The following is a 21305-nucleotide window of genomic DNA, read 5'->3' as shown; positions in this document are numbered from 1 at the left end:
TTCAATGTAATGCTAGTAAAGAGGTATCTAGTGCTAACCAACAGATACTGAGAGGCCATGAGGGTAGCAGTCACATCAGTCACTAAAGGCCTTTGAGTCTGGAAAGAGTATGGCAAGGCCATGGAGAATGACACTTTGATGTATTCTACGAACTTCTGGTAAAGCATTCAACAACTCAGAAGGGGAAATGGAACACTGCCCAGGCTATTCTCAGTAAAGGAGAGGAAATAGGCTATTCTCAGTAAAGGAGAGGAAATCCGGAACTTGGATGGGGACAGTATCAGGAAGTAGAAAGAACATGCATAGGAATTCCTGCATTTAGTAGCTATGTCTTCTTCTGAAGAAGTAGTGCCTCAGCAGATAGTGGAATAATATCTGTTTTTATAAAGCAGGAACAGAGAAGTGGATAAAATACAGCAAGAAATCCCAAAAACACAGGTGAGTGCTGGAGTGCAACGTTACATGGAATGCTGGGACATGACTAATATATTTGGCAAACAAAGATGGTAATCCCCATTTTCAGAAAGAGGACATGTTGGATTATTTTATTTATAGTGGGATTCTGCTGCTCAAGATCCCTGGGAAATCTTATGCCAGAGTGCAGGAAAGGAAACTCTGTCTGACAGCTGGGCAACTAATACATGTAGAACAATGCTGATTCCATCGTAGCTGTGGAGTAGTGGATCAACTCACTGTCCCTGCACAGATACTGACAGGTTGTGGGAGGAGCTTGGCAGCATCATTTACACATACTGCATGGACCTAGATAAGGCATATGGCTACATAACCTGGAATGCATTCTGGGAGGTGCTATAATATTACAGGGTCCCCTGAAAGCTACTGTATGCCATTTTGTAACTATATATGAGGAGCATCAGTTGAATCTGCATTTTTGATGTTAAGTTGAAGCTGTATAGAGTGAATATTGGATTCCACCAAAAGAAAATGTTCTCTCTCCCCTCCTGTTTGTGATTGTTAAGGACAAGAGGGCAAGGAGCAGCTGAAATCCAGAGACTGTCCAGTTTTTGGATGTGAGAGTTGTACCCTTCTTGTTTTCAATATCTGCAAGTAACTATGATTTCTATAAACAAAACGATTCATTACTGATTGAGAAGTGACTGGGATGAAAATCAGCACCTCTAAATTAGTGGTTATGGTTCTCTCCAAGAAAGGAGTGCACTGATCCTGGAATGTGAAAAAGAAGTAGCTACCTCAAATGACTCCAAGTGGAAGAGATTAAACATTTTGGGGTCTTCTTCAAGACTGAAGTAGATGGACTCAAGAGACTGACCAGCAGATGGGTACAGTGGTGGCAATATTGCAAGCATTATGCAAAGCTTGGTGATACAAGAATTGACTAATAGAATAAAACCCCTAGCTTTCTGATAAAACTGTGCCCCCACCCTTACCTATAGTTCTGAGCTTGAAGTAATGGCCAAAGGGATAAGCTCACAGATATAAGCAGAAAAAATAAGGCTCCTTCACATCATATAAGCTCACTATCTGTGAGGAGCTTGGTAATTCTGGAAGGTCTCAAACTTTTGAAGAGTGAGTTGAGATGGCAACTAATAAGGATGCCCACTGGGCACCTCCCACTGCAGTGCATTAGGAATGTCCAGCTGGAAGAATGCCTCAGAGAAATCTAAGGACATTGAGGGATTAGATCTTTCATCTTGCTTGAGACAATTTGGGGAACCCATAGGGCAAACTGGACAATGTTACTAGGGATAGGGAAATCTACTATGTGTGTGACCATTATAAATCTCACAGTAGTAAATAGTTTAGAAAATGGCTGGCTGAATGGATGAATTAACAATAAGTGTGTTTATTACAAAAAAAAAATATTTAGTAATTCTTAGACTTGTTTAATAAATCAGTCATAGCATCTATTGTTCTCAGGTAACTGAATATATGTAGGAATCACTAGATCAATACAACACTTATCTTCTAATCATGTGGTTTATAAATGGCAATCTATTTTCTATATTTATACTAGCATATTAACCTGGTGTTTTTTGTGACAGTTTAACATTCATCGTCTGAGTGCTGCTTTTACTTGATTGATAGTTGCTCAAAGTTTCTTGTAAACCAACTTGTGTTTTATAAATATATACACATAAACTCATCCCAGAATGCAACTTATAAGACTTGCAAAGTAAACTGATTTCATTTTTGACATGATTGAGTTTAACCGTTGCCAAGAATAAAGTGACTGACCAAATGCAGGATACTATAATGTTAGATGAATTGGCCCTACATACATATGTATATACTTCATAGGTTCATAGGTTCATAGGAGTGTACTAGGCTAATGGCCCTGGAGCCTTTATAAGCCTAGCCCAAAAGATTCCCTGGCAACATGCCACCTGACGTTATTTCCCAGTGCCTCTGTTCAGCAGGGCCACTGAAATGATCCCCAGAGTGCATTTTCTATATATATATACATATATATCTATACATCTATACATCTATATCTATGCATCTATATATCTATATCTCTATATATCGATATCTGTATATCTACATACCTATATCTATATAAAGTATCGTTTCCCTAGTCTCCTAACTCTCATATAGCTATATCAAGCAGTCTTAAAACATTAACTCTTTTAGCTTTTACAATCAGCTCTGACACTTCTATCTGTCCTACACCCATTCTGTAAAGATATTTGTTAGACTTTCAGTTACCCTCCCTTTACTTCTCATGCCCTCCCATACTACATCAAGGCAAAACAGTCTACTTCTGCATTCTACACTCCTTAATAGTACATTTGCAAGTATCTGTCTGCATAATTCTTCCCATTCTCTGTTCTGCCAAGCTATACACATCCCTAACTTTTGACCTACCTTCAAATGTCCAGAAAACAACTGTGCATTACCAGGGTCGGCCTTAGCAAAAATGGTGCCCTAGGCGAAGTAGTGCTCTGGCGCCCGTTAAGCCCCACCCACACCACACTCATGAGCCACACCCACAGGGTCATTTCCCAAGAAAACCACTCCAGTCATTTCCTTAAATTATTTAACTACATAGGGGAAAAAAGATAACTTGTAATGTAGTTAAACTGCAACTACCTTTGTATATGTATTTTCTACTTTAAATACCAGAGCCAGATCATGGTCAAATAGGGTCCTAGGAAGGGTAATAGACAGCCACCCCAGAGCAGCCCCTCCTCAGCCACTCCAATGTTCTATTATTTGGTTATTTCTCACCAGTTACCATGCATACTGTTCTCTTATTTCCTTCTATAGTGATTACATATATTGAAATAAAATAGCACAAACACAGATAGCCATTTGCTAAATAAACAATACAGTCTCACAATGAAAAGAGACTTAGCATGAGCAGTAAACTTCTCTGCCCTTGAAACTCACATTCATTGAAACTCACATTCATTGAAAAGGCATGAAAACCCACATTCATAGAAATGGATCTGGCCAGTGGAGAATTCAGTTTACCTTTGGGCTTTTTCCAAAACAGGTTCCTTGCACACATTTTAGGGCCATGCATACACATATTTAGTCATTTTGGAAATGTTGACATTTTTCTGACAGTATTTGCCTGAGTTGTATACAACTTGAGAAAAAAATAAATAAATAAGAACAGGAAAGTTTAAGTGCTCATGTTTAAAACTGTGTTTGAAGGAACATATAGTTACATTCTATAACACATTTGAATTCCCAACGGGTTCTTTTACTTCTCACACAATCAGAATACATGGTTGAATGACATATAAATCTTTTCAGGGATTCATGTTCAAAATTACATGATTCATATTAATTAGCTTTTCTGGACATAAAGACATCTGAAAATAAAAATAAAATATGATTTCACAAAATACTTAATTCAAAATTTCGAGATGTTTCAATAAATAATCGTTCAGTTGCTACCCACAAAAGTATTTACAGTACATCAATGCATCAATACTGAATCATTGGTTTGGAGGCTGAGACGTCCAGATACTAATACTCCTTATTATAAGCCATTCTTTTTGACTTTTTGTGATAAGAATGCGTATGCATTCAGTATCAAACATAAGTTTGTGTTCCAAATTTGCTATTTCAAAGTTCCCATTTTTAAACTCACCCAGGGTAAGGTAACGTGAGCATTGTTTACCTTTTTTAGTTCCCACAACACTTTCTCCAACTTCTACTGTACCATACTGCAAAATGTCATTCTGTCGATCTTCTGTCCCTGTTTGTATCTTAATTTTGTTAATTTTTACAGCTTTGAGAAAGACAATCAAGAAGAAGTCACCTGCAGAAGGAGACTTTCCCCAAAAATATTCATCAGCACTGCTGTATGCTTTGCTGGATTCATAGCTTTCAAAAATATTTATATTTGTGTACAGGTTTGCAGGTGGATTATCGGGGATATCAAACGAGTCTTCTTCAAAGTCATCATCTTTCAACTTATTCTCAGCACCTTTGTAGGATGAATAATATCCCATATGCTGAAACAAAGATGGCCGAAAGCGCATCACTTCCTTTTGTGCTAGCAATCCACGAAAATGGATAAGTAACCAATCGCATGGCATTTCCTGATAAAACATTAGCAGAAAATGAGCCAACCTAGGTAGGTCATGAGAGTGGTAAACCTTTCCAATGTATCCTAGCTTGGAGAATTCTAAGGTTACCCAATACGAACCTTCTCTTGAAGTGATTACTTTTTTAATCACAGTTAAAAAATTTTTTGAACATCGGACATCATCTTCAAGCATTATATAATACTCTGAGAGATTGGCACAAAAATTAAGCAGAAAGGCATAATCGACATTTTGTTTTGACCTGAACTTCACTCTGTCTTCAGGATCATTGTAGTTTCTCTTCAGTCCGTAAAGCAAGGGATAATATTCTGCAGGTGCATGGATAACCATTAACCTACCAGAAATTATATGGTGGGCAAATTTCCTAGATATATCCTGGACAACATTTTCACACCAGACCAAGTCAAAATCTGCTAGGTGCACTACAACAACAATTTCTTTCAGTTCTTCATAACTTGACTGTTCAAATATGGACTTTATAGTTTCAAGCAAATAATTTCCTTTCTTTCTTTTCACGGAAGCAAGTCCTATTGTAAGATATCCTAAAAAGAGAAAAGGCATAATTACTAATGAGCAATGCCAGATACTTTGCCTTAAGCAGTGAATTAATACATTAGCATAGGAGAAGGAACAAGTCGAAAGAGAAAGGACAAAATGAAAATGTTCAAAACTCAGTATATAGTTTAGGTAACACGTGTCTTTGCTATAAAGCACATAACATACATTCTTTACAAGCATAACGAGAGTAACATTTACAAAGCTAATGCCATTCAAGGAAAGAAAGCATAGCATATAAATCAAAGTTATATGATTATAAGTTCATAGGTTCATAGGTAGGTACTAGGCTATCGGCCCAAGGTCCTACTTAAGCCTAGCCAGCAAGGTTCCATGCCTTACGCCACCCAAGAAAGTTATTTTCCTGTGCCACTGTCGAGCAGAGAAACAGAAGTGATCCCCGGGGTGTATTTCCTATTTCCCATCCACTCATCAAGATTTTTATTGACGAGTGCTAATGAAGAACTTTGCTTGACATAGATGGGTAGCTTGTTCCAGAGTATAGGAAGTCTCTGGGACAGGAATCTATCCCTCCAGTGTGTCCTGTTTGTTGTGGTGACAAGGTTTAGGTCCCTAGAGCGTGTAGCTCGGAGGGATTGGGATTTCTTTAGGTGTAGCATGTCCAACAGCTCTGGGTTTGACATAGCTTTATATGTTAGGCAGAGATCACCTCGGAGTAGGCGATATGCTATGGAGTAAAGCTGGAGTTTTTTGAGGCAGTCACTGTAGAGCATTTGTTTGAGGCCAGTAATCCTCTTTGTGAGGTACTTCTGTGGCCTTTCCAGCTGCTGCAGATGTCTTGTGAGGTACATTCCAAAAGGGGCGTTGTACTCTATAATGGGTCTAATGAGTGACAAGTAGAGGGGAACAATGACCTCTTTTTTCCTGGATGAGAACCCATTTATGATAAGGTGTGCCACGTAGAAGGACTTCCTGACTACTGTGGTGATGTGACTATCAAAGGAGAGACTACTGTCCACCTGGGTCCCAAGGTCTCTTATCACGCATTCAGTGTTAAGTAGATTTCTGCCTATGTGGTAGTTCATGGGTACAGAGTTTTTACCAATGGGGATGACACTGCACTTTTTGGCACTGAGCTTGAGGCCATGGCTCTGACCCAGGCATCTGTCTCAGTGAGGCCCTTCTGTAGGATGTCCACATCATTTGGGGACTTGACTATGGCTCCTAGTTTGCAGTCATCTGAGAACTTCATTAGCCAGAGGCCTTCTGTGTTAGCCTGTACTTCAGAGAAGTAGATACCAAACAGGAGAGGTCCCAGGACGGAATCCTGTGGTACTCCACTTGTCACTACTTTGAGGTCACATTTGGAGTCTGCAACTTTTACAGTGTGGTTCTGTCAGTGAGCCAGTTGGCAACCCATCTTGTGACATAGGGATTTATACCTAGTTTAGTGAGTTTAGCTATAATTCCAGAATGGGGGATGGTGTCGAAAGCTTTGGCGAGGTCAAGATAGGCTGTGTGAACCACCTTACCCTCATCCACGGCTTTGGTGACTGCCTCAGAGAAGTCGATCCAGTTCAGGAGGCATGTTCTGCCTTTCACAAAAAGGAACTGGGTGGGATCCAGAGTTTGGAGGTTACCAATGTCTTTGTTTATGAGTTCCATGATGATACGTTCCATGGCTTTGCAGACCAGGCTCGTCAGGCTAATAGGTCGATAGTTCCTGGGATCAGTGCTGGTTCCCCCTTTGTGGAGTGGGATAACTGTTGCTGTGCACCATTCAGTGGGCACAAAGCCTGATGCGAGGCTATTATTGAACATGGTGCTTAAGTGGGGAGCCAGTTTGTTCTGAAGTTCATGTAAAACGCAGCCTGGGCTGTTGTCCGGTCTGATGGATGCTGTTGTTTTGGCTTTAGAGAGTGCAACTTTTACCTGCGTAGTTGTGATTACAGGGACTCTGCACTCTTCCTGTATAGATATGGGCCCTTTAGGGGGTGAGAGGGGGGTAAAATTAGCACTGAACCCATCTGCCAGGATGTTGGCAATATCAGTTAGTTCTGTAATTTTCGTGCCTTTGTGCTGTAACTCAGAGCAAATCTGGGTGTTGCCATCTAGATTCTTGACATAGCTATAGAATGCTTTGTTTTGTCCTTGGATTTAGTGGTGATTTTGTTTTTGTAGCTAGCTTTGGAGGATCTTATAAGGGATCTCAGCTTCTTACTGAGGCTGACCAGGGAGCTCCTCCACTCATGGGATTTTACTCTCTTTTGCAACAGTTTCTTTCTTCTGTTGTACAGTTAGTTTATGGCAGGGGACCACCAGATTGGCTTCTTTGTTTTGGAGGATAGCGTCTTGGTTCTGTTTGGGATAGCACGATCCATGCCCTCGTGTAAGTGCCTATAGAGTGCATTTGTGTAGTATTCAGCAGTTGTAATTGTATTGTCCATCTGCATGGGTGTCATGAAGTTCACCACTTCTGTCTTAAGAAGCATGAAGTTGGCTTTGGAGAAATTTTTTACTGTGGTTTCCTTAATGGGGGGTGAGGGCGGGATGTGGATATCAATGGTGATAAGCTTATGGTCGGGTCGAACCAACGAGGAGTTGACTTCAGGTGTGGAACACCGGTCACTCATGTTGGTAATGACTAGGTCTAGGATATTGTTGCCCCTGGTGGGGGTGTGGATAAGTTGATCTAGGGCACTGGAGTTTATGAATTCCAGAAAGCGTTGAGCTAAGGAGTTGGTACACAAGTAGTTTTCCCAGTTAATTGTGGGGTAGTTGAAGTCGCCCATTATTAGGGTGTTTGGTTGAACCCTAATATTTTCCAGTACATCAAGAAAAGAGGAGTGGGAATCCTGGGGCATGGTGGGGGATCTGTAGCAAGCTACAATTTGGATTGCAGTTTTGCCCAGAGTTAGTTGCACTTGGATAACCTCAGATGCATTATGCTGAGCAACTAGTCTGGAGGTGTGGATATCCTTAATAAATATGGACACACCTCCACCTTTGGCGTTTTGGTCAAGGTTACATGGCCGAAAAGTGTGGTATGAGTTACAGCCTGGTAATGCAGGGGTGCTCTCTGGAGCCTTTAACCAGGTCTCAGTCACTGCACAGATATCAATGTTCTCCATTTTAAGGAGTGCCTCGAGTGAGTGCATTTTGAGATTTAGACTTATAGCATTGAGTAGCATTACCCTCAGTTTTTGCTTGCCTGTTCCTGTTATGGTGGTGAATTTGTTATTTGAACCCTGCCTAAAAAAGGCACTATAGGGGCAGCAAGAGCCTTTGCCAGTATCTGGAATCCCAGGGTCGACAGGTGCAAGCCATCTGTGGCAAAGCATTGTGGTCTGTCAACCATGTCATTCCAAGCAGACAGATACTGGATCCCCTTAGAATGAAACCAGAAGCTTAGCCAATTGTTGAAGTCAATCATTTTGTCCTTGTACTGCGATATTCTGGGCGATAGCAGAATGCTACTCAGGGCTAGGGTCATACCTGCCTGGGCTACAATATTGGAGAGCTCTTCCATGTCTCTTTTCATGTAGTCAAGGGAGGTACGTCTCAGGTCATTCACACCAACATGGACAATGACAGAGTCATATTTGTTCTTGTTATGGAGTGACCTGAGTGTATGGGTTATGAATCCTGGCACCCAACAAGCAGCTGACAGTAACCTTCTCCTTGTTTAGCCTGGTGAGTGGGACATCAGTGTGCCTGACTATAGAGCCACCTATGACTAGTGTGTTGGGTACGTTGTTTTGCCTTATTGGCTGTGGTTAAGTGGCACACTAGTCTGTAGGCTATGTGTCATTTGGGTTGTGTTGGGGGATGGAGGTTGCTTACGTTTCTGCTTTGGAGGTCTCTGTTGCTTAGACAGATTATTACTGAGAGCCTCCGCCAATGTTTTTGTGTTACTATGTGTGGATTTTGGTGGTGTAGATTTAGTGAGACTATGTGATGAGTGTGATGTGGTGCAAATGTTAACCTTCTCCTCATGACTGTCAAGTTCAGTCTTGGTTGGAGAGAGCTTTACCTCCAGTTTGGCTAGATATGTGCATTTCTCACAGGTTGTAGTGTTGGGTGGTAGGAGGAGAGGGTTGTCTGTGTACATAAGGCAATTTCTACATTGCCTCAAGATACCCAGATTCATCAGATAGACAGGATAGAACACTTGTAGCTGACCCTTGGACATGCCTGAATAAAAAAATATTTTCCTCTAGATAAGTGAGAAAAGTGAGTACAAGAGCTGTTTTTCTGTAAGCAAGTGAGAAAGGTAAGTACAACTGTTTTCCTCTAGGTAATGAGGAAGATTGAGTGCTATAGTAATCAGTAGCTTATTTAGTGCTTACAAGTTCTGAACATGTGCTGAGCATGAATAAGCAAATTTAAGTGCTAAAACTAAGAATCTGTATCTGCACTAGACAAGTTACAGGACAGAAACAAGTGCAAATGCAGGCTTTCAGATCAGAAAGTTGAGAGAAATGGAAGATTGCCCAAACAGCCAATAACTACAATTTCTGGGCCAGAACCACTCCTTATGTGGTAGACAGGTTACCTAGTGCTTACCACTCCCACTAATAAGCTAGAAGGCTTCCCTCCAACACAGAAAGGCTTGGAGGGCTCAGGAGCTTACATACAGTCCTGGATACAGCAAATCTGTATCTGGAACACTAGTTACAGGAAAGGTAGGAAACAGGCTTACAGTTTTTTTTTTTTTTTTACAGAAAAGTAGCAAAAACAGTAGTAAAAACAATTCACATGAAGTGCAAGCTAAACTAGCACACTTGATTATGCAGCAATATTAGGCCAAACACAGTTTAAAAAAATGCAATTAAATTAAAAAGGACTAAAAGCAAGTGCAGAAAGAGTTTATTAGCTAGAATGCGTTAAAGAGATGTGACTGGGGGAGTGTCCCAGATCAAATCTACAGTGGGGCGGGCAACTGCAAAAGCCACCAAATTTAAACTACAAACCAAAAATAGAGAGGGTGGGTGGGACAAAACAGCTTCAACAGAGATCTAAGCAACAACTAATAGTACAAGCTTTAAAACCAAAAAAAATATACTCAGCTCTGTATATTTGCCGATCAGTCTCTCAGAACAGTGAGACAAGAGTTTTAACAGAGATCTAAGCAACAACTAACAGTACAAACTTTAAAACCAAAAAAAATATACTCAGCTCTGTATATTTGCTGATCAGTCTCTCAGAACTGTGAGACAACAGTTTCAACAGAGATCTAAGCAACAATTAACAAACTCTATAACCAAAAAAATATACTCAGCTCTGTATATTTGCAGATAGTCTGTAAGGCAGTTTCTCAGAACACAGGTTCCAGCAATTTGAATGCAGCTGTTACTACACCAACTGAAGACACGGCAGAAAATGGGGGAGGGGTGGGGAAACAGCTTCAACAGAGATCTAAGCAACAACTAACAGTACAAACTTTAAAACCAAAAAAATATACTCAGCTCTGTATATTTTCCGATCAGTCTCTCAGAACAGTGAGACACTAGTTTCAACAGAGATCTAAGCAACGATTAACAAACTCTATAACCAAAAAAAATGTACTCAGCTCTGTATATTTGCAGATAGTCTGTAAGGCAGTCTCTCAGAACACAGACTGATGTATTAATGCCAGCTAGTGGCTAGAACCAGTCACTCTGCAATAAAAATCTTTGAGCCTCTAAGTTCTTAAGTGTTTTGCATGTAAATAATATTTATGCCCTAAAGAACACTGCTGCTCTATAATGAGACCCTTCTCCCAAATGCAGGAGCTTAAGAGAAAAACAGCAGTATTGAAAAAGAAAGACAGCTAAAATAGCAGAATCACCTAGGAGATTCCACAAAGTTAGAGCAGTTGATCTGTTTTCTTAATACATCATATCCGCTCGATAAGTAAGAACTCGCATGAAGTTTGAGACCTGTTTCATTGTTAGTAAGTTCATATTTTGAGAAACAAAAGCAGAGATAATGGATGGTACTTTGTTGTTACTGCTTATTTGTGGTACCTAGCCAATAAACAATAACAGCAGCAATGTTACACACCTACAGACCTCACTAAAAAGGTATGCTGGTCTTTAATCCGTCAATTATATAAGTTGTCTGCGAAAAGATGTTACACCTCATAAAAGATAAGGGCTCATAATTAGCTTTTATATGGAGACAACATCCTACATGATGGCCAGATGGGGATGCAAAAAGAATAATCAAGGCTTCACAGTTGTACCTCCAGTCTTCACTCTAGGAGGTGCTTCATGTCCTTACTACTATGTATAAACAGTTATTTCATGTAAGGCAGCTGTAACAGTGAAGTACTCTAATTTTCATTGATAAAAATGACTACATTTAGAAATGTTTTCTAGAGACCTTAGGGGACAGAGACAAGTGTCAAAGCATTACCGAGTAATAGTCTCAGTGGATCTCTGCCTAACTCACGTATGCTGCCTCTATTCAAACATTACCCAAGTCATTTTGTGAGAAATTTAGTGGGCTCCTTTTTATATTATGTTACTGTATTTGTAACTGTGTCTGATATATATATATATATATATATATATATATATACATGTTGGAAGGAGTTGCATTGTGTTTTTGTAGACTTAGAGAAAGCATATGACAGGGTGCCTAGAGAGGAGTTGTGGTATTGTATGAGGAAGTCAGGAGTGTCAGAAAAGTATGTAAGAGTGGTACAGGATATGTATGAGGGTAGTGTGACAGCGGTGAGATCTGCGGTGGGAGTGATGGATGCGTTTAAGGTGGAGGTGGGGTTACATCAATGATCAGCTCTGAGCCCTTTCTTATTTGCAATGGTGATGGACAGGTTGACAGGCAAGATCAGACAGGAGTCCCCGTGGACTATGATGTTTGCAGATGACATTGTGATCTGTAGTGAGAGTAGGGAACAGGTGGAGGAAACCCTGGAGAGATGGAGATATGCTCTAGAGAGAAGAGGAATGAAGGTCAGCAGGACTAAGACAGAATATATGTGTGTGAATGAGAGGGAGGATAGAGGAATGGTGAGGATGCAAGGAGTAGAGGTGGCGAAGGTGGATGACTTTAAATACTTGGGGTCAATAGTTCAGAGTAATGGTGAGTGTGGAAGAGAGGTGAAGAAGAGAGTACAGGCAGGATGGAGTGGGTGGAGAAGAGTGTCAGGAGTGATTTGTGACAGACGAGTACCCGTAAGAGTGAAAGTGAAGGTCTACAAGAGGGTAGTGAGACCAGCTATGTTATATGGGTTGGAGACCGTGGCATTGACAAAAAGGCAGGAGCTTGAGCTGGATGTGGCAGAATTAAAGATGTTAAGATTTGCACTGGGTGTGACGAGGGTAGACAGGATTAGGAATAAGTATATTAGAGGGTCAGCCCAGGTTGGAAGGTTTGGAGACAAAGCCAGAGAGGCACGATTACATTGGTTTGGACATGTGCTGAGGAGGGATGCTGAGTATATTGGGAAAAAGATGCTAAGGATGAAGCTACCAGGTAACAGGAAAAGAGGAAGGCCTAAGATAAGGTTTATGGATGTGGTGAGAGAGGACATGCAGGTGGTTGGTGTGACAGAGCAAGATGCAGAGGACAGGAAGAAATGGAAACAGGTGATCTGCTGTGGCAAACCCTAATGGGAACAGCCGAAAGAAGATGATGATATATATATATATATATATATATATATATATATATATATATATATATATACATATATCTTCAGTGCTTGATAAGCTGAGATGGGCAGCTTAAATTTGTGTTTTGACCTGACTTGCTATGGCTACTACAAATTCTGTCTGCCAGTAACTGACTTTGCACTACCACTGTCTAATGTACTCTCACTGTTCCAAAACAATAGGAGGTAGGCAATCTCCAGTATTACTGATGAACAGTAACACTCAAGCACATTTTCCTTGACACTCTCTTGATTAGTAATGTCACAGCCTTGGTTTTTATTCCTTGACAGCATTTTTTTTTACAAACCTGAGCATTTTATTGACTGAAATTAATGGCAAACATTTTCACATTTAAAATGTTTATATGTAATATATGGTGTGAATATCACAGATATTGCAATTGTCTCTGCAATATACCTCCTGGCAACTGAACATCTTGTAAAAGAAGTTATGATATTTGGCACTCTGTTCAAAAAAAGATTGCTCACCCTTGTTCTGTAATTTATTTTGTTTATTTTGTTTATTAATATTTTTCTGAATGATTTCTTCTGTAACATTTTTGTATTGATTGCTAAATGCTATGCATGGCATGCTGAAACATTTTCTCTATACCCGACTGACATATTTTGCAACGTGTAAAATTAGCTGGTTATCACATAGCTAAGGAATAAAACACTCTACATAGTCTGTTTGATAAAATTGTTACTGCAAAAGGCCACATCACCAATTTATAAATAGCAGAATTATGAGATCTGTGCAGCGTTCTTCTTCACAACCTGATATATTAAATGGCTCTTTCTCAATAATCCTCACTGTTTTGCTGCATGTGATAAACTAAACCTGGATACCTGTCACTACAAAATCACAAAAAAGTAATAAAGTTAGTATTATCCACCTAATGCTGCAGTCCATCAAGAAGGGAGCACTCTTACAAAACTGCTGTAATTAATAAATGCAAAATGGCAGCTCCACTGGCATGGAGGAAGAATACCTTATGATCCAGCGAAGTGAGTTTGAGTAACAGCTTGGGTACCTACTGCAACTGGCATGGGAAGAAAACAGGAGTAAAAAGCTAAGCTGTGTGCCTTTTTTTTTGGAGGGGGGGTGAGGAGTGGTAGGACCATGTGTCCCGAACATACTTTCAAGATGGAATTTCTGGTGAAGACTGCGGATTGCATGAAAGTTGGTGTGCACAAACAACCCTGGTCTGTGGTCATGTCACAAGCAGAGGCTTAGCTGTTGTACACAAGGCCCATTGCATGCCAACCTTCTTTGATGAGACAGAGCATGTGCAGAGGAGCAGAGGATCAAGACTTGTCAAGCCAGCACCTGTAAACAACACAAGTAGCTTTTCTGCTTACTCTCCTCTGTCACAAAGTCTGCTTTCGCCAGTAAGGGGAAGCTAATGACTCCAGCACAAATGCACTTAACACCTTGATGAAATTACCTGCATTGATGGGATATGATTTAAAAACAGCAATACTCCTGCTGTAGAAATCTGAACATAACCAAATAAATAATTAACAGAGGGAAAATGCTCTAGGTAAATGAATGCTAAAAAGAAAGGCTGCTTTTATTACTGGGCCTCATTTAAAATACTTACTTTGTACATATATGCAACAGTAAAATAAGTCTGTATCCTTACCATATACTGAGAACTTACAGTGTGGGGGGCTTTTACTCTCCAAACGCACTAATCTCAGATGTCTAATATTTATGCAGGCTGAAATTCATTGATACCTGGTACTGTAGTGGGTACATGCAGTAATTCAGTAACACCACAGCCAGTGCCATCAGTAAGATCAGAGTTACCACATTGTTTAGCATATGTAAGTTTGACATTGCTACTGCTTTGCCAAAAATAATTCAAATAGTTTTCTTAACCACATTACAGTTAGCCAGATACTAACAAAATTACCAAAAATACCAGGAGATGTAAAAATTCACTCTGAGATACAAGTAATTTTGAATGAAAGGGAAGAAGAAAGTAGCACAGCATGGGAGAGAATGATTAGAAAGTTTACAAAGATTGCATAACTTCCAGCGGGACTGTGAAGATTAGGGAAAGATGGGCAAAGGCTGCCAGCCTAGTCAAATAGAATCTGATACATAATTCTATCATTTGTATAAATAAATGTAAAATACAGGCTTGTGTTCTTAAATGAAAGAAAACACTGTAAAATGTGAACTTCAAGATTGTTGCAACATTGCCATCTGCTGTAAGGGAAATCAAGTCAAGCATTTCAAATGTTCTTTGAAGTTACAATTATCTAAAAAATGGTGCCAAAGCATCTGACTGAACACATTCTCTCTATTGTCTTAACTTAAGGAATAATTGTTAGAGTATACATGTGAAATGTTTTTTATTGTGGTAGTTTCTTGAGCAGGTGTTAGCTTGCTAAATAATGCAGTTTGTTTGCCTGGGAATACCCCAACTAAGTGTCAAGATGATGCAATGTGAATACTGGGAAAACCTAAGTGTCAAAATGATGTAATTTGGGAAGGCCTTAGCAGAGCTGTTTGTTAGTGTTTTAAAAACTATTGTTCAGTGAGAGGCTGAAAGCATTTGTCTTGGACCATCAACCCCAGCACTGCTTGCTCTTTATGTATGTAAGTAGGATTATAGCATTGTATTTTCTCTTAAGAATAGCTAAAGATTAGAAAGTTAGATTAAGTGTTTTTCTTTGACATCAGGCCTGTCCTACTGTATTATTTTAAGTTTCTGTGTGAACTCTGGACTCTTAGATATCTCTGTGGTATAGTAGCATTGTCTTGTGTTTTAATTATTTATTATTAAATATTTTTAAAACATTTACTTGTGGTTGGTTTGTGTAGAGAAGTAGGTACATTGCATATTTATAGAGGTTATAGTTATAGGCCACTCTAATAAGCCTTAGACCGAATAGCCTCATTACCGATTGGATAATAATATTGCACAGTAATAACTGGACACCCTTTCAAGGGCCTGTGGGTAGCTGATTTATTAAGCTGGTGGTGGCAGTAATTACTACTGTACAGTCTGGGTAAAGGGGTACAGCTGGAGGATCATTGTCAGCCTTTCCCAGGAGTGTTTGTGAAGTTGTATAAATACTTATCTCAAAGTGTGGGTGTGTGTCAGCTACCTGGGCAGGGACACGAAGCACTGGTTGGACAGAGAGGCTACTGGAGGTTAGCTTGCTAGCTAGGCTGAGATCTGGACCCTAAAGCTGTGCCAGTGGGGAGTCTTACTGGGGACCTGGACAGCAAGGGAGCAACCAGCCCCAGACTGACTGTGATCTCTGTGTGCACTTAAGGGAAATTGTACTTTATGTGTGTATTAGTTATCCTTTCCTCTTCTAGGAGATGACCTCCCTGGTGTTAGTGGTGAGGAATGAGGCTCCTTGATTGCTAGGCCAGGGCACGGACATCACATAGTGGTGGCAGTGGTGGGATCCACTTCCCATACTATTTGGCTTGTAGTGGTGTGGATAGAGTGAATCCTGTAGCTTATGTACAGTGATCTGTGAAAGTGTTTTGTACTCTAAATCAGCCATGCGGTGTATACTCAGAGTTCAGATCACAATTGTTTTATTTCTTTTGTTAGCTTAGTTAGTCAGGGTGAGAAGGCAAATGTCAGCACAGGAGTATGGAAAGTTGACAAGGAGCCAGCTGGTGGAGATGTGCAAGGCTAGGGGACTGGTGCATGGAAACCCGACTAAGGCAGACCTGATTGCAGCCTTGGTTACAGCTGCATAATTAAACAGCATCCAGGAGGGCAATCAGACTGGCAGTGGAGATACAATATTCTTGGAGAATGGACAGCTCAACCTTTCTGCGAAGGACAATCAGACTGGCAGTGGAAATACAATATCCTTGGAGAATGGACAGCTCAACCTTTCTGCAGTGGACTTAAAAATCCAGCTGGAGCTAAAGAGACTTGAGTTGGAGGCCAGGCGTTTGGAGATAGAAGCCGAAGAAAAGGAGTGTCAGAGGAAGCATGAGAGGGAAATGCTGACTCTTCACCAGAGTCATGCAGGTAATGGGGAAGGGAGTAACTGGACCCCAGAAGCACAACAGGTCAGTAAATTTCTTCCGCAATTTAAAGGGGGATAATTTTGTTAGTTTCATTCACATGTTTGAAAGGGTATGGAAACAGTATAGTGTTGACCAAAGGCTCTGGCTACGGTTCCTGACAACCTTACTCCATGGGAAAGCTATAACTTGTATATCACAAATGCCTGACTCTGTCTGTTTTGATTATACTGCTGTAAAGAAATGTATGTTGCAATGTTTTAAGCTAACACCTGAAACATATAGGAAAAAGTTTCATGAGCATAGACACAAGGCAGACAAAAATGTATGTGAATATGTTGTTGAACTGATCTCTGCCTAACATATAAAGCTATGTCAATCCCAGAGCTGTTGGTCATGCTACCCATAAGGAAATCCCAATCCCTCCGAGCTACATGTTCTAGGGACCTAAACCTTGTCACCACAATAAACAGGACATGCTGGAGGGATAGATTCCTGTCCCAGAGACTTCCCATACTCTGGAACAGGCTACCCATCTATGTCAAGCAAAGTTCTTCATTAGCACTCTTCAAGAAAAATCTTGATGAGTGGCTGGGAAATAGGAAATATACCCCGGGGATCATTTCTGTGGCTCTGCTCGACAGTGGCACAGGAAAATAACTTTCTTGGGTGGCATAAGCCAGGGAAGCTTGTTGGCCTGCCTTACATAGGCCCTTGGGCCAATAGCCTAGTACCTACCTATGAACCTATAAACTGAGCACTTATTTTCATAGCTGGGTGAGTAGATGTCAGGTCACCACTTTTGAAGGGCTGGCAGACCTTTTGGTGAGGGAACAAGCCCTTAGCACTTTGCCTGAGGACATGACTTCAGATGAGTTGGGAAAGAAGGGAGACCTATACCTGGCCAGCAGGGCAGCCATGCACAGGAAGGGGACCCCCAGTACTGCTCATGGGTCTAAAGGGACCCATGGTGAGCAGTACAGACTGCCCCAACAGCATCCGCCAGTAGCAGGGGAAGCCACTAGTCCAGGTACACATCCAGGACCTAGGGTGAAATGTTTTGAATGCAACCAGTGGGGCCATGTGGCATACAGGTGCCCAGGGAGGCAAGGTGGGGAACCAAAGATAAGGGAGCCAGTAAGTGGGAAAGACAAAATGCCAATAGTGGGTAGTTTTGAGACAACAGGAGTATGGAACTACCATCCTGCAGATGTCCTGAGAGGGAAGGATTTGGATGAGGCAGTACTATGTACTCATGCAGTTACATGCAGTGAAGCTAGGAGACAAGCATGTGGGTCTGGTAGGCTGGGGGAGACCCAGACAGATCACACACTTGCAGCGAGGACTGCTGAGATGGTTACTTCAGGGAGGGAGCTACTCTGTAGCAGTGAGACTGAAGGTGAGCCACAGCTGCTTGTGGGTACTGATGTTCCCTTGGACAGAGTAACAGCAAAGGTAGAGGTGAGTAGCAGTACCCAGGCAGACAGTGAGGCACCACTGTCAGAGGATGCCAGAATTCCAGTGCAAGGGGAGCTGAGAAGGGTTACAAGGAAAGAGTTGAGACAGGCTCAGCTCTTAAACCCTACATTGCAAGGCCTGAGGCAGATAGCTATGGAGGCACCTGATTCTCAAGGGAAGGGGGAATCTGTATACTGGGACAAAGGGTTACTGTACAGAGAGTGGACCCCTGAGGGAGGGCTAGAAGGTGAGAGAGTACAGCAGTTAGTAGTGCCTAGAGCTTACCATCTGGTGCTTCTAGCTATAGCCCATGATATTCCCTTTGCAGGTCATATGGGCATAAAATGTACAAAGAGGCATATTATGCAAAACTTCTATTGGCCTGGAATTTCTAGAGATATAACAGGGTACTGCAGGACCTGTGAGCAGTGCCAAAAGGTAGGCAAGGCAGGAGACAAGGTGAGAGCTCCTTTGATGCCTTTACCTGTGACTGAGGAGCCATTTCAGAGGGTAGCTATGGATATTGTGGGTCATCTGAGTATCCCAAGTTCCACAGGGAAAAAGTATATCCTAGTGGTAGTAGATTATGCTACATGATACCCTGATGCAGTGGCTTTGTTCTCCATTGAGGCAGAGAAAGTGGCAAATGCTTTGTTGGAGATTTTCAGCAGGGTAGGTTTCCCAAAAGAAATACTGACTGACCGAGGTGGCAATTTCATGTCAGACCTGCTGGTTTGTCTGTGGAAGTCTTGTGGGGTGAAGCACATGAAGACCACCCCTACAATCCCCAGACTAATGGTCTTGTTGAGAGGTTAAACTCTACAATCAAGTCCATGCTATGGGCATTTGCAGATCAGTTTAAGAGGGAGTGGGACAAATATTTGCCCCATCTGTTATTTGCTTACAGAGAGCTTCCCCAGGAATCCATGGGTTTTTCACCCTTTGAGTTGCTGGATGGGCATAGGGTGAGGGGACCTCTAGATTTAATTTGAGATGAGTGGGAAGGTGAGAGAGTCTCACAAGTGGGTCTGTTGTGGCATATGTCCTAAACCTCAGGACAAGGCTCAGGGAACTCATGGGCTTGGCACAGGAGAACATGGCAGAAGCCCAGCAACAGGAAAAGGTGTGGTATGGCAGGAATGCTCGAGCTAGAGAATATGCTGTGGGGCAGCAGGTAATGGTTCTTATTCCTGTCAACAAGCTGCAAGCAGCTTGGGAGGGACCCTGCAAGGTGGTAAGAAAGGTAAGTGATTTTAACTACATGGTGGAACTGCTAGGCAGATGGCAGGTGCACATATTGTACCATTTTAACATGATGATACCTTACCATGATAGCGAGACCCTTGTGCTGAGCATTTGCAGTGGATTGCAGGAGGAGTCTGAGGGAGATCTGGGGACTGATCTCCTCAGTGAGGCTCAGGCTGACACATTTGTGGAAGGGGTAGCAATGTCCCAGCAGCTATCTCCTACCCAGGTTCGAAATCTGAGCAGTGTTGCAGGAATTTGGGGACATGTTCACCGGGAAACCAGGGTGCACCCTAGTGCAGTACCAGGTGGATACAGGGCCCCAAAGGCCTATTAGGAAGGTCCCTTATAGGGTGCCTGAGGGAGTCAAACAGACTCTGAGGGAACAGGTACTGGAGATGTTAGAACTAGGGGTGATTCAAGAGTCCAACAGTCCCTGGGCCTCACCAGTGGTGTTGGTGCCAAAGAAGGATGGCATCACCAGGTTCTGTGTGGATTACAGTTAATTAAATAGTCACACAGAGTCAGATGCTTACCCCATGCCTAAGACAGATAAGGCCCCAGAGCAGCTGGGTGGGGCTAAGTATCTTACAACCATTGATCTTACCAAGGGTTATTGGCAAGTGCCCTTGACTCCCAGTGCTAGAGAGAAGTCAGCATTTGTGACTCCTTTTGGCTTGTATGAGTTCACAAAGATACCCTTTTGGATGAAGAATGCCCCATTGACTTTCCAGAGGCTGGTGGATAGTATCCTAGCAGGAGCAGGAGCAGGAGAGTTTGCCCTTGCTTACCTAGATCATATTGCCATCTACAGCTATTCCTGGCCAGAGCACCTTCAGCATGTCAGGGAGGTGCTGGGCAGACTACAGAGGGCAGGGTTGACCATTAAGCCAAGCAAATGTCATGTGGGTATGACAGAGGTCTCCTACCTAGGACATAGAGTGGGGAGTGGTAAGATAAGGCCAGAACCTGCCAAAGTGGAAGCTATTCAGGCATTACCTGCACCTGTTACCAAAAAGCAGGTGAGGGCATTCTTGGGGACAGCAAGGCACTATAGAAAGTTTGTCCCCAGTTATAGTACCATAGCTGCTCCCCTCACAGACCTGACAAGGAAGAACAGGCCAGATAAGGTAGTGTGGACCCCAGCATGTGAGCAGGCATTTCAGAAGCTTAAAGAAGCTTTGAGAGGACTCCCTGTGTTAGCCAGTCCAGATTACAGCAAAGAATTTGTGGTGCAAGTGGATGTTTTGAACCATGAGGTGGGGGCTGTACTTAGCCAGATTTCTTCAGAGGGAGAAGAGCACCCAGTGGTTTATCTCAGTTGTAGCCTCCAACCCAGAGAGGAATGCTATGCATCTGTAGAAAAGGAAAGCCTAGCTGTAGTGTGGGCATTGCAGACACTTCTGCCTTATCTGTATGGAAGAAAATTCACTGTAATAACAGATCACAACCCTCTAACATGGTTAAACAGAGCCAGTCAGCAAAATGCCAAGTTGCTAAGATGGAGACTGGGGTTGCAAGCATATGATATGTCAGTGCAGCACCACAGTGAGAGTAGCAATGCCAATGCAGATGGGCTCTCAAGACAGGGAATGGGGTGAGGTACCCTCAGATAGACCTAACCCTCTCAAGCAGCGTTTCTCAAGGGTCACTTGAAGAACTAGCTTGAGTTCTCCAGGGGGGAAGAGATGTGAAGATTGGGGAAAGATGGGAGAAGGCTGCCAGCCTAGTCAAATAGAATTTGATACATAATTCTATCATTTGTATTAACTCATTCACTCCAGAGCAGCTCAGGAAAAGCTGCCTGCTGAATTCCACCATAGGAACAACAGAGCAGCCTGAGCTCCTTTTTAGAAAATCCATTTGTAAT

General features: G+C 41.9%; 1 protein-coding gene across 11 annotated transcripts in view; it reads right to left on the bottom strand.

Moving 5' to 3' along the window:
- Positions 1 to 3605: 3605 nt before the first annotated feature.
- The window catches only part of MGAT4C (MGAT4 family member C), a 3121932-nt gene continuing 3104232 nt past the window's right edge, over positions 3606 to 21305 (bottom strand). For all 11 annotated transcript variants that reach the window (XM_044088415.1, XM_044088414.1, XM_044088413.1 and 8 more), the window contains one exon: positions 3606 to 5086. In XM_044088415.1, the coding sequence (XP_043944350.1) occupies positions 3930 to 5086 (1157 nt within the window). In that variant the 3' untranslated portion in view covers positions 3606 to 3929. The remainder of the gene's footprint in view (positions 5087 to 21305) is intronic.

Source organism: Protopterus annectens, chromosome 11.part0, assembly GCF_019279795.1.
Source record: "Protopterus annectens isolate FY-2018-M chromosome 11.part0, PAN1.0, whole genome shotgun sequence".
In the NCBI taxonomy this organism is placed as follows: Eukaryota; Metazoa; Chordata; order Ceratodontiformes; family Protopteridae; genus Protopterus; species Protopterus annectens.
This window is presented reverse-complemented; position numbering and strand designations above follow the sequence as displayed.